The sequence below is a fragment of the Chiloscyllium punctatum genome, chromosome 3 (genome assembly GCF_047496795.1).
Source record: "Chiloscyllium punctatum isolate Juve2018m chromosome 3, sChiPun1.3, whole genome shotgun sequence".
Classification (NCBI taxonomy): Eukaryota; Metazoa; Chordata; class Chondrichthyes; order Orectolobiformes; family Hemiscylliidae; genus Chiloscyllium; species Chiloscyllium punctatum.
Genome location: NC_092741.1, coordinates 117,756,792 through 117,770,300, shown reverse-complemented (window position 1 = coordinate 117,770,300; position 13,509 = coordinate 117,756,792). Strand labels below are relative to the sequence as shown.

Here is a 13,509-nt window from a genome sequence, read left to right as displayed (position 1 = left end):
CTCTATTAGTTAGCCAGTCCTCCATTTCCTACTAATGTACAACCTTCAAGACCGTAGGTAAACTGGCAACTAACAAAAAGTAATGAGTAAAATGACAGAGAATCAATTTCTTATGCTGAGGGTAAGAGATCGACTTGGCAAAAAAATAATGCAACTAAAGAGGTAAAAGAACACAAAAGTGAAGGACATTGTCTCAGACATCAACATCACGCTCTGACAGTACAGACCCAGCAGAGGTGGAGGCGCAGTGGTATACAGTTAGGAGGGAGTTGTCCTGGGAGTCCTCAACATTGACCCTGGACTCCATGAAACCTCATGGCTTCAGGTTAAACATGGGCAAAGAAACCTCTTGCTGATTCGCACATACTGCCCTCCCTCGGGTGATGAATCAGTGCTCCTCCATGGTGAACAATACTCAAGGAAGCACTGAGAGTGGCTAGCGTATAGAATGTACTGTGGGTGGGGATTTCAATGTCCATCACCAAGAGTGGCTCGGCAGCAGTATTACTGATCGATCTGGTCAGGTCCAAAAGAATATAGCTGCTAGACGGGGGTCTGTGGCAAGTTGTGAGGGAACCACCAAGAGAAAAACACATATTTGACCTCATTCTTACCAATCTGTCGGCTGTGGATGCATCATAGAGTCATAGAGTTGTACAACACAGAAGTGTCCCCTTCGGTTCAGCTTGTCTATGCCACTCAGATATCATAAGTTAATCTAGTCCCAATTGCAGCATTTGGCCCATATCCCTCTAAACCCTTCCTGTTCATGTAGTCATCCAGATGCCTTTTAACTGTTGTAAAACTAGCCTCCACCACTTCCTCTGGCAGCTCATTCCATACACGCAGCACCCTCTGCATAAAAAAAGTTGCCCCTCAAGTCCCTTTTCTAACTTGTCCTTCTCTCCTTAAATCTATGCCCCCTAGTTTTGGAGAATCTGTCTCAGCCAATGTTGATGGTACTTCTCAAAGGTCTTGAGTTGCCATCTGACCTAGTCCAAGTTTCGGAACCTTATGGAAGAGCTGGAAGGATGACTGCCTTCTAGACAAGGATCTTGGTATCAGCACAGATATCATGGTCATGGAAGACTCTCATCCTTGGGCATCGAAGGCAGAGCTCACAGGTTTGATGTAACATTGAATCTCCACAGCAATGTTAGCCTTTAGATGAAAGGTGGCTTCCCAGATAAGGCAAATGTTCCACGTTTCCTCTGAATGGAGGGTTGGATGTGAACGTGACCTGGGACAGGTTGGCAAAAGATTGGAATCTTCTTGAAGTTGAAGGTAAGAGCAATTCTTCTATATGCTTCTGTGAAGACATTAAGCAAGGCTTGAAGATTCTGTTCCGGCAGCGAGGAGATGACATTGTCATCCACATTCTGAAGTTTCACAGGCAAGGTCGGTGTCATTTTAGTCTTGGATTTCAACCAAAGTTTTCTTCCCATCCTGTAGACAATGTCCACACCACTGGAGACAAAGAAGGAGATAAGGGTAGGGGCGATGATACATCCCTGTTTGACCCTGTCTTGACCCAAAGGCTTCTGTCATACTACCGTCAGTGAGGACCATTGCCAACATTGTTGTGGTTGAAGTGACAGAGGATCTTGATGAATTTCACTGGACAGTTGGTCTTTGATTGGATCTTCGGTAGCATTTCCCTATTGATGGAATCAAAAGTCTTGGTCAGATTGAGGAAGGCCATATAGAGTTGATAGTTGTTCCTAATGTTTTTCTTGGAGTTGCCAAGCAGTGAAAATCATGTCCATAGTTCCATGGTCGGAAGCCACACTGGCTTTTAGGAAGAATTTCCTCAGAGTCTGAGAGAAGGTGTCTGGTGAGGATACAGGCAGTGATGTTCCTGACGATTGAGAATAGAATTCCTTGTTAGTTCCCATAGTCCACTTTGTCTCCTTTCTCAAAGACAGTGGTGATGGCAGCATCCCTGAGATCAACAGAGATTTCACCTTTGACCCAGGTTTTCGGAAACATTTGAAGGAGATGACTCGGACTCTGCTCCTCCAAGTTTGATCCCCATCCACTTCTGCAGCTTTTCCCATTCTTCATGTGTCTAATGGTAGCTTCAAATTCTGTGACACTCAGTGAGAGTCCAAGATCATCTTTGGGAATTTGGGGGATTTCCTCAAATATGTCCTCATTGTTGATTGTATCCCTGTTTAGGAGATTTTATTTGAGGTGTTATTTCCATCGGAGGCCGATATATCCTCTGCCTTTCAAAAGAGTTCTTTACTTATTCCCATCAATCTGAGGCCAAGGATATTGGGTCGACATATTACCTCGGTGTAACTGAAGAAACCCTGGTGTTGTGTTCGTCAGCAAAGAGTTGCAGCTCCTTCGCTTTTGTGGCCTACCATTTGTTCTTGATTTCTCTTGTTCTTCGTTGTGACTCTGTCTTCCCTGTCTGATGAGTTGTCTTTGCCTTGCCGGTGACGTTGTTTTGCTAGGCATGGAGAGCCTTCCTCCTCTTATTGATAAGATTTTTGATGAGGTGGTTGCTCATGTTGAACCAGTCTTGGTGCTTCCTGGTCTTGTAGCCGATAGCTTCTTCCCAGCATGATATGATGGCTGTCTCCAGCTTATTCTAGACTTTCTCCGTTCATTAAAATGAACTCTCTGGAGGTTTTGGTGAAGGATGTTGGAGGTTTCCTAGTCTGCTTGGCTGCTGAAACTGCTCAATGTTGAGCATCTTTCTGAGCTGCTTCATCTCCAGCTGCTTCTGGTGGCATTTGATGGACATTGAGGAGGGGACAAGCCAATGTTCTGTCCAGCAGTGGTCTGCACTCCTCATTGCTTTTGGTTTCAGGAATGAACCATGGCATCATCAATCATGTGCCAGTGCTTTGATCATAGATGCCTCTTGAACTTGTCTTTTAGGTGCAACATTGTGTCGGTGACCAGCTGGTGTTTTGCACATTTGGTGAGCAGGAGAATCCTGTTAGAGTCACGACTCCCAACTCCTTCCTTTCTGATGGTTCCTTTCAAAGCTCCAAGAATGATAGTTTTATTTTTTCCAGGAATGTTGGTGATCATGGTGTCCAGGTTGGAGCAGAACCCTTCTATGGACCCATGAATGGCATCAAGGTTGGAGCATAGGCACTCATGAACATTGCCTGTTGGTTCTTGGTAAGTTGTAGATGGGAGAGATATGAGGCAATCATTGATGCCAACAGGGAGCTCTGAGAGTTGATTAATGAGCTCATTCTTGATCGTGAATCCAGTTCCATGTGTCATAGATCAACCTATGGGTTTTTCTCTCCAGAAGCCACCACCTACTCTCAGGTGCTCTTTGACTCTCCAGCAGGGTAAAGATATCAACATTGGAGTTCCTTGAGTGCAGAGGCCACAAGGTCAGTTCTTCATTTGAGAGGATTGCTTTGCTCGTTTCTTATGTTCCAGGTTCCGAAATTGAGCTTGACTTTGGTTTTTAGACCGCAGGTAAATGAGCCCACTGGATGTGGAATTTCAGGCAGGTTGCTGATGAAACAGACTGTATTTAGGATACCTTTTGTAACGCCTTCCCTATGAGAGGTGAGTAGAGTAGATCCTGAAGAGGGCTACTGAGCCATGAAGAAAGCTGCTGAAACGCTTGTTCCTGTTGTACAAGTGAAATGACTGAGTCAAACTCCACCACCTACATGCTGGTCTAAAGCTAGGGACTTCCAGGTCTCCCAATCCTGGCCCTGTCACCTCTCATCAATTGCCGCAGGGCTTATGTTGTGTGCGATAGAGGGGTTGAATTCCTCTAGGTAGATACCTTGTGTGGAACATCTTTTAAAGTTGGAATGATGTTGTTCATCAGCATACATGGTCCTTAAAAGGAAGATCCAGTTCCAGTGGTAAGGAAACTCTGGCAACTGGGGATTTTCCTACTGCTGCAGCCTTCATCTGCTGTTGCAGTCATTGATATCACACAAATACAGTGTTTTCTGCCTGGATCGCCATTGAGGACTTGTTTTGGATTGCAGTTTGACTGCTTTCTCCCCCTTTCACTTCATGGGTGGCCCTGCCAGGAGGTGAGAACTCCTGATGCATCATTCTTGGGATCAACTAAACATTCAAACCTTTCCCCCGCAGCAAGGTGGCTGTCCATAGAAAGCTTAAGTAAAATAATAGTAATGAAATCAATAAAAACACTAACAACCATTTAATCCCAAGGACCAGATGGTTTCCTTTCCAGGATTTTAAAAGAATCAAGTGAGATCTTTGAAGATTCCTTAATTATGATCATCCAAACGTTCTCTTGAAACAGGAACCATTTCTTTAGATTCTAAAACTGTGCATATGCTACAATCCCCAAAGAGGCCAATAGCTTTTAAAAACAAAAATGTGCACAAAATTAATGGGCAAGATTAGAAACAAACATAGAAATTGCTGGAAAAGCTCAGGATGTCCGGCGACATCTATGGAGAGAAATCAATTAACATTTCAGGTTGAGTGACCCTTCCTCAGAATAGTTCGAGGGAACTGAAACATTAACTCTGATTTCTCTCCACAGATGCTGCCAGATCTGCCGAGCTTTTGCAGCAATTTCTATTTTTATTTCTGATTTACAGTATCCACAATTTTTCCAGTTTTTAATTGACAAGATTACACTTTTTAAAAAGTGTTCACTGTAACAAACAAACCAAAAATCAACATAACTCAAACATTAATTAACTAAGAAATGATACTTGAAGCAACGCGGTAAATTTTATTTGATGTCAATATGACATATACCTTATTGGCACAGATCCAACATCCTGAGCAGTCCCAGACTCTCCCAGTTCTCCAATAGACTCTCACCACACTTTGTCAGATTGAGACAAATGTTCAAAGGGCCTTCACTAACCATTCCATTCTATCTGAGTTTTCCAGATAGCTTTTTCCTTTCAGTCACCTCAGCCCTGATAGCATGGTTTCCCAGAGACGCTGTTAGTTAACCTCTTGAATAAACCCCATTGAACAGTATAGTCAGCTCTTTTTGAAACTGTCTTTCCTTCTCCCTGCCTGTTTCTCTATAAAACAGATTTAAGATCTATTTTGTGGGAGAGCTTTGCAACTTTTGTCCCAAGAGTTTCTGTGGGAAAGTTTTCTGCCCACAACGTTTCTGTTAACCAGCTTCCAACTCCATGGCAACCTGAGTTATCTGAACAATTCTCATAATTCTAATGGCAAAGTTACGAGGAACCACTTGATTACCTTCTCCCATAGGCTGACTAGTTTCACTTTGGACTTGGAGTGACATGTTTCATGGACCTTTATTACTTAAGGAAGATGAAAGATGGAACCCAGGTAATTGTAGAGCAGAGAGCCTGCTATTTGGGGCAGATTTTCCTGCAGGCTCTTGAACCCTCCAGGCAGGCTGGAATGTGAATCTAGAATGTGAACGGTGTGGAAAACACTCACTTGTTGGGCATTTTCATTGAGGCAGTCCATTATTGACCTGAGTGATGACTCATTATCCAATTAAGGATGGGGTAAGGCTGGCTGGACAGCCAATCAGACTCTTCCCAGCTTGAAAGCAATGGCAGACCATAATGGCAGGGAAGTATGGAGATGGCTTTGGAATTCTCCTCCCGGGAGAGCAGTGGTGGCTGGGTCACTGAATATATTCAAGGTTGAGTTAGACAGATTATTGAGCTACGTGCAATAGAGTCAACTGTTATGTGGGGACAGGCCGCAAAGTGGAGTTAAAGCCACCATCAAATCAGCTGTGATCTTACTGAATGGCAGAGAAGGCTTGATGGGCTAAATGGCCTTTTCCAGCTCCTCGTTCTTAAAATCTTATGACAGGGCACTTCAAAATGGAGGCACCCATCTCCAAGTTAAAGATGGGTCTTACAACTAGGTCACACTATTGTGCACCTGCCTGGACTCTAGTATACCCCAAGGAGGCAGCTCTGAGTTACCTTAACAGGCCCTTGCCAGCTGTACATACCTGGAGGTGGACTGGCAAATCTGTTAATTGGTTTAAAGTGGCACTGCCACCCTCACCACCACTAAAATGGCCCAGGAGCACATAGAGCTGGGGGACAGTTTAGCTCCCGGTCCTGAGTCCTATGGTCACCTAAACATCAAGCCCCTTGTCATTGAGGAAATTCCTAGAGTCTCTAATTATAGATTAGGTGACAGGAATATTCAACCAACCAGAGAGAATTAGCACAGGTTAGTAAATGGCAGGCCCTGCCTGAAAAGCCTGATTGATATTTTCAAAAAAACTGCCTATAGATGTGGAAAGGGGCCTGTCTAGGGCAGTGCGGGACTTTCAGAAGGTTTTTGACTGTTAGCTAAACTTGAAGCTCATGATTTACGGGTAAATTATTAACTTGGTCAGGAAATTGGCCAAAAGGCAGAAGGTAGAGAATAGGAATCATGGCCAAGTATCTCCTACTGGTAGAATGGGGCTAAAAGCCAACATTTGACTTTGAGTGATACAAAGAATAACAACATGGTAAGCAGTGTGGATGGAAGCATAACATGGCAAATATGAGGTCGTCCACTTTAGACTTAAAGAGGATTGAACAAGGGACTTTTGGAATTATAAAAAACAGGAGCTGTGAAGGTTCAAAGAGACTTGAATATCCAGATCCAAAGGTCATTAAGTCTCAAATGCAGGTAATTAAATAATCAAATGCAAATTGAATATCGATCTTTGCATCAGGAGGACTAGAAGACATGGGAAGTAAACATTTATGCTCAGTTGTACAACCCTTATTAAACCATCTTCTTGATGGTTTATAAGCCATTCTGAGCAGCACACGCTGAGGAGGAATATATTATCTTTGGAGAGTGTTATGATGTAAGATTACCAGAATGACACCTTGACTACCAGGGTTAAATTATGACACAAGATCAACAAGCTAGTGTTGTGTTTCCTGCAGTTTGAGGGGTAGGGTAATCAAAGTGATGAAGATATTAAGACCGGTTAGCTCAGAAGAAAGTATTCCTCCTGTAAAGAGAGTCCAGCTCTGGGGAACAGATTCTAAAAATTAGAGTCAGTCCTTCAGGACTGAAATTTAAAACGCACTTCCACACTTAAAAGGTGGTGAAAGTTTGAAAAACTTCTGCAAATGACAATTGGTCGATTGTAAATTTAAATTCCGAAAATGTTTGATTTTTGATATACAGCACGGAAACAGACCCTTCAATCTAACTAGTCCACACTAACCATAATCCCAAACTAAACCAGTCCCACTTGCCTCCATTTGGCCCATATCCCTCTAATTCTTTCCTATTCATAAACTTATCCAAATGCTATAACTGTACTGCATCCATCACTTCCTCTGACAGTTCATTCCACACTCACTGTGTCAAAAAAGTTGCTCCTCGTGTTTTTTTTTTAAAATTTTCTCCTCTAACCTTAAAACTATGGTTCCTAGTTTGAAACTCCCTCACCACAGGGAAAAGACACCTTCCATTCACCTTATCTATGCCCCTCATGATTTTATAAACCTCTATAAAGTCAATCCTCATCCTCCTTAGTTCCAGTGAAAAACGTCCTAGCCTATCCAACCTCTCCTTATATCTCAAACCCTCCATTCCTCGTAACATCCTGGTAAATCTTTATGAACCCAGTTTAATAATATCCTTCCTATAACAGGGTGGCCAGAACTGCACACAGTACTCCAGGAGAGGCCTCATCAATGGCCTGTATAACCTCAACATGATTTCTCAACACCTATGCACAATGATCTGAGCAATGAAGGCATGAGTGCTAAGTGCCTTCTTAACCACCCTATCTACCTGTGGCAAATTTCAAAGAATTATGTACCTGAACCCCGAGGTCACTCTGTTCTCCAACACTGCCCAGGGCCCTACCCTTAATTGTATAAGTCCTGCCCTTGTTTGTTTGACCAAAGTGCAATACCTGGCATTTATCCAAATTAAACTCCATCTACCACTTGATCAAGATCTCCTTGTAATCTTCGATAACCTTCTTCACTGTCCACTATGCCACCAATTGTGGTGTCATCCACAAACTTATTAACTATGCCTTCTATATTCTATTCCAAATTGTTTATATAAATGACAAGCAAAAGTGGACTCAGCACTGATCCCTGTGGAATACCAGTGGTCATAGGCCTCCAGTCTGAGAAACAACCATCCATTATCACCCTCTTGTCTCCAACCGAGAAGCCAATATTGTATGCAATTGGCAAACTCACCCTGAATCCCATGTTAGGCAAATGTGAGGACTGTAGATGCTGGAAACCAGAGTTCTGACCAGAGTGGTGCTGGAAAAGCACAGAGGTCGGGCAGCATCCGAGGAGCAGGAAAATTGACGTTTCAGGCAAAAGCCCTTCATCAGGAATAGAGCTTCTATTCCTGTTGAAGGGCTTTTGCCTGAAATGTCGATTTTCCTGCTCCTTGGATGCTGCCCAACCTGCTGTGTTTTTCCAGCACCACTCTGCTCTGAATCCCATGTTACCTAACTTTACTAATTAGTCTACCATGTGGAACCTTGTCAAAGACTTTATTAAAGTCCATGTAAACAGTGTTTCCTGCTTTGTCCTCGTCAATCTTTTAACATAAAACCTTAAGATGCACGTGCAGAATCTGGCCCTTTGGCCCATCGAGTCTGCTCCACCATTCAATGAGATTGTGGCTGATCTGATAATCCACAACTCCATTTAGCACTCTTGCCTTCATTGCTCAGATCTTTTCACCTCCTAACCCTTGATTCCCTTACTGATGAAAAATCTAATATCTCCACCTTGAAAATAGTTAATGACAATTGTCTATAGTAAAGCATTCCACAGATTCACCACCCTCTGAGAGAAGGAAATTCCTCATCATTTCAGTTTTAAATGAATTAGCCTTTGTTTGAGTTGTGCCCTCTCATTTTAGACCTTCCCACAATGGGGATAACCTCTCCACATCTACCCTAACAAGCCTCCTATGAATCCTGTGTGTTTTAATTAGTTTTCTCTCGATCTTCTAAACTACAAAGTCTACAAATTCAACTTACTCAACCACTCATAAGACGGTCCATTCATACTCTGGGCTGTGCCTAATGTCAGTCTATCTTTCTTTACATAAGAGGATTAAAACTGTTCACAGTTTCCCAGCAGTGGTCTGGTTTCTGTGTTGTATAGTCTTAGCAAGACCTCGCTATTTTTCTACCTCATTCCATTTGAAATAAACATTTAACTTTCCAATTGCCTTTCCTTTTGCCTGCAGTAATGGTAGACTAGCCTTTTGTGATTTATACAAGAGGACCCCAAACCCCTGTGCTGTGTGCACTGGTTCATGCACTGGAACCTTCAAACCATTGTGTGCTGTCTGCAGTCTTTCTCTTACTAATTAATGTTCAGCTCCTCTGTTCTTCCTGCAAAAGTGCTTAACCACACATTTTCTCCCATTTTATTTAATCTCACTTAACATTTTTATATATCTCTATGGACACTCTGTGTTATCCTTACCACTTACCTTCCCATCTATTTTTTCGGGATGGGACCATTCGCCGCCGCCGATTAGCCACTGCCCTTTCACCGCTGAGGACGCTTAGCCACCGCAAGTCTTTGTAACTCATTTTTATGTATAAACCAATAAAATTATATTTATTTTACCTCTATTTTTATATCAATATGTACTCTGTAGTTGTATAAATAAAGGGGACTGAGAAGTATGAAAGAACAGGCGGGAGGGAAAACAAATCAGTACATATATATATTTCCGGTGGTGAATAGTTTCAGTGGAGAAACGCTGGTGGTGAACCGGCAGTGGCTAATCGGTGGCACCAAATCTGCCATGGCGAATCATCGCCAACCCCTATTATTTTTGTGATCGAAACAGGCAACATTAAGGTCTGTTGAGGCAAAATGGTTCTGTCTCTACCTTTGAACCAGGTGGGACTCTCACCTGCCCTGGAGGTGTGCCACAACATCTCTGACCGAGTTGAGAGAAATGATCTAAAATAGGCAACATTTTAAAATATAAATTAAGGGCCGTCACCTTGAATAAGTCACATTCAACAGGCACGGCCTTTCAATCACGACAAGTGGGTGAGATCAAAATGCACAATGGGGGATTGTCTGCACTTTAAGTATTTGCTGTGTCAACTCAAAACTGAGATAATGGGTGATGGAGCAGAACCCAGGAATGGCACTAATGACTTTTTTGTGATATCCTCAGACAGGGATCAGCAAACTTAATAATAGGTTAGGCAGGTTATTCAACTGCAGGAGAGCTTTATTTGGGGGAAGGAGGTTGGTTGGAGGAAATGTAGGCAGGAACGTGGAGTTAATCAGATCAATTATGATATTATTGAGGAGCAGGACAGTCTCCAGGGGCAAAATGTGTTGCTGGAAAAGCGCAGCAGGTCAGGCAGCATCCAAGGAGCAGGAGAATCGACGTTTCGGGCATGAGCCCTTCTTCAGGAGTCTCCAGGGGCAATTGGACTTGGCTGCTCATGTTCCTTGTAGTGTAAGGGAGCCATTTATTTTAGAAAAAGCAAAAAAATGTCAAAAATGTCATGTTCAAAAGCCAGTAATGATGAAGGACAGGCTGGAAACACATTTGAATAATTGCGTCTATCTGAAACAAGAAACAAAAAGTTTATTGAATTAAATTAAAAAATGAAAGGGAGAAGAAACTCGTTAGATCTGCGCAGGATTGGGGGAGAAGTGTAGAGAGTTAATCTGTCAAATCCAATATGACTCCTATTCGCTTTACTTAAAGGTATTAAAAGATATGGGGTGTAAGGGGTCCTACAGAAATAGTTTGTTGATCAGCCTTGACCTTATTGAATGCTGGGGCAGGTTGGATGGCTGACTCGTGGCCCCAGGTTTCAGAGTTCTCCCTGCTGCCCTGACCAATACCAATCCCTGGTCACTATCACATTACCGTTTTTTGGGATGTTGCTGTGCACAAATTGGCTGCCATCGCTTCCACCTTACAGCGGTGGCTGCACCTCAAAAGTATTTCATTGGCTGTAAAAGTGTTTTGGGACATCCTGGGATCAAGAAAGGCGCTACAGAAATGCAAAATCTTTCTTTCAGGTCTTGTTTAAGATGCTCCTGGGCAGTGCCAAGTACGGTGAAGCAGCTTTGTTCCTTTCGGTGCTGGGACTTTTCAATGTCACCTTCGTCACCTTTGTTCCGGTGGCCCTTTACTTCACTGGTGTTGAGTACTGGACCCCATTCAGCCTCATTCCTTGGGAGAAACTGTGCGGGATGGCGACTCTCTTGCTGTGTAAGTCCTGAGGAGAAGTGAACAATGTCTGCACCTCCCCTCCCCACTCTGCAAGACCTCTCTGCCGAATCTGTGAATGAACCGAGCAATGGGCACTGGAACCTTGGGGATGGGGTGGGGGGGGGGGGAAGCAGAAGGACATTGGATCAGTCTTTAAGGGATAGTGGGTACGGCACTCCTGCCTCTGAGGCTAAAAGTGGTGGTACAGAGGGAGTACTGCATTATCTGAGTTGCCATGTTTTGGTTGAGCTATTAAGCTGTAGCTCCATCTGTTCTCACTCTGGAAATATTTTGGAGAGGACCAGGAAACATTTCCCAGTCCTGGTTAATAGTTACTCCTCAACCAGTATTACTCAGAGCAGATTGTGTGGTCATTATCCTTTCTTCCTGCTTGTGGGTCATTGACTGTCACATTACCTGATTTACAACAAGGACCTCAGTCCAAGATGCTATGTAAATGCAAGTCTTTTATTTTGTAAATCCACAATTTCTTATGTCCATTGTTTCAGCCTTTAACATCCTAATGAATTTTGGGATTGCTGTCACATCACCAACTCTGATCTCGGTGGGAGTGGTCCTCAGTGTCCCTGTGAATGCTGGTAAGACTTTTTCTCCTTCACCTCTTTTTCACAGGCAGCCCGGTACCTGGGACAAGGGGAGCCAGGAGGTGCTCCACACCCTCACAAACGCCCTCACAGCAGACCTCCCAGTTTCCTTTCTGTGTTAACTAGAACTCGTCCAAAATGCTGCAGGGAAGGTTAAGGGGCGATTCTGTCGAGGTGTTTGTAATTGTGTAAGTTTTGGACAGAGCTTGCTGAGGGAAGACGGACTCCACTGTGTTGTAGAACTGTAGTTGGAGTTCAGTGCGGACAAGTGCGAGGACCTCCACTTTGGGTCTGAGAATGATGATCAGATGCAGTTCCTAATTGGTGGAAAACTCGGAATGGAAGGGAGAGAAATCTGGAATGGAGGGACGAGAAACTCAGAATAGTGCAAGAATGGGAAGACTGAACAGCGCAAATACAGAAATAAGTCACTAAAAGCCAGTGGTCAGGCATAAAAGAATCAATGAAGGTGGAACAAATGTTGCTCATTGTCTCTAAGGGCTGGTTTACATAGGGCTGGATGACTCTGTGTAAAGCTATGGTTAGATACCAGCTGGAGGACTGTGTTCAGCTCTCGACACTGTCCCTCAGGGACGGTATAGTGGCTCTGAAGAGCATGCAGCGTAAATTGACCAGAGCAGGACTGAAAGGGTTAAACGACAACGACTGATTGTGTAGAGTCTTCTTGGACACGCTGGTGGGGAACATTGAGGAGTCATTATTTCCCTTGTGTATGAGTCCAGTATAACAGGCCCAGAATAGGGCAGGGCCATTTCAGGGAGCATTTACTGACTGGAAAGGGTTGTGGACATCTGGACTTCTCACCCTCACAAACAGCTGATGAGGCTGAGGGTAGGGATGGGGAGAGGAGGGAAGGAGAGAGAGTGTCAATTGAAAAGTTCAAACCTGTGATTGAGAGATCTTTCTAGTGAATATGCTGATTAAAGGTTATGAAACCAAGGTGATTAAATGGAATTAAGACACAGATCAGCCTTGATCTAACGGGGTACATAGAGACATTCAAGTTAGGAACAACAGCAGGTCCCTCAGACCTTCAAGCCTGCATCATTATTCAAGGGGACCGTGAATGATTTGGTTACTCTACATTCTCACATACCCTGATACCCTTTCACCCCCTTACTTAACAAGAATCTATCCACCTCTGCTGTTTAAAAAAAAATGTGGAGACTTTGCTTCCACTACCTTTTCTGGAAGAGAGTTCTAATGACTCATGCTGGGTACAAGAAATTGTCTTGTCTTTGTTTTAAATGGCTGACCCCTTATTTTTAAATAGTGGCCCCTCGTTCCAGTCCCTGCCACAAGACCCTTCAGGATCTAATATGTGTCAATCATCTCTTACTGTAATTCTGTACTTCAAAGGGCACAAGTTGAGCCTGCCCAACTTTCCCTCATAAGACCACCTCTCCGTTCCTGGTATTAATCTGGTAAATCTCCAATGAATTTACTTCCTCAAAAAAGGTGACCAATACTGTGCATAGTACTCCAGGTATGGGCTCACCAATATTGTATAACTGATGCATAACCTCCCTACGATTTTATTCAGTCCCACTCACTGTAATATTCTATTAGCTTTCCTTACTGTATCTTCATGTTAGGTTAATGCACTGGAACATCCAGATCCCTCTGTATCTCTCAATCTCTTATCATTGAGGTTATATTGTCCCTTTTCTGTTCTTCCTGCCAAAATGGAGAG

The 13,509-nt window shown here is 43.4% G+C and overlaps 1 protein-coding gene across 3 annotated transcripts in view; it reads left to right on the top strand.

Annotated features, from left to right (window-relative positions):
* Positions 1-13,509, top strand: part of LOC140464294 (solute carrier family 35 member F3-like) — a 448,695-nt gene that overhangs the window by 430,818 nt on the left and 4,368 nt on the right. For all 3 annotated transcript variants that reach the window (XM_072559209.1, XM_072559199.1, XM_072559217.1), the window contains 2 exons: positions 10,998-11,190; positions 11,700-11,789. In XM_072559209.1, coding sequence (XP_072415310.1) covers positions 10,998-11,190; positions 11,700-11,789 — 283 coding nt within the window. The remainder of the gene's footprint in view (positions 1-10,997; positions 11,191-11,699; positions 11,790-13,509) is intronic.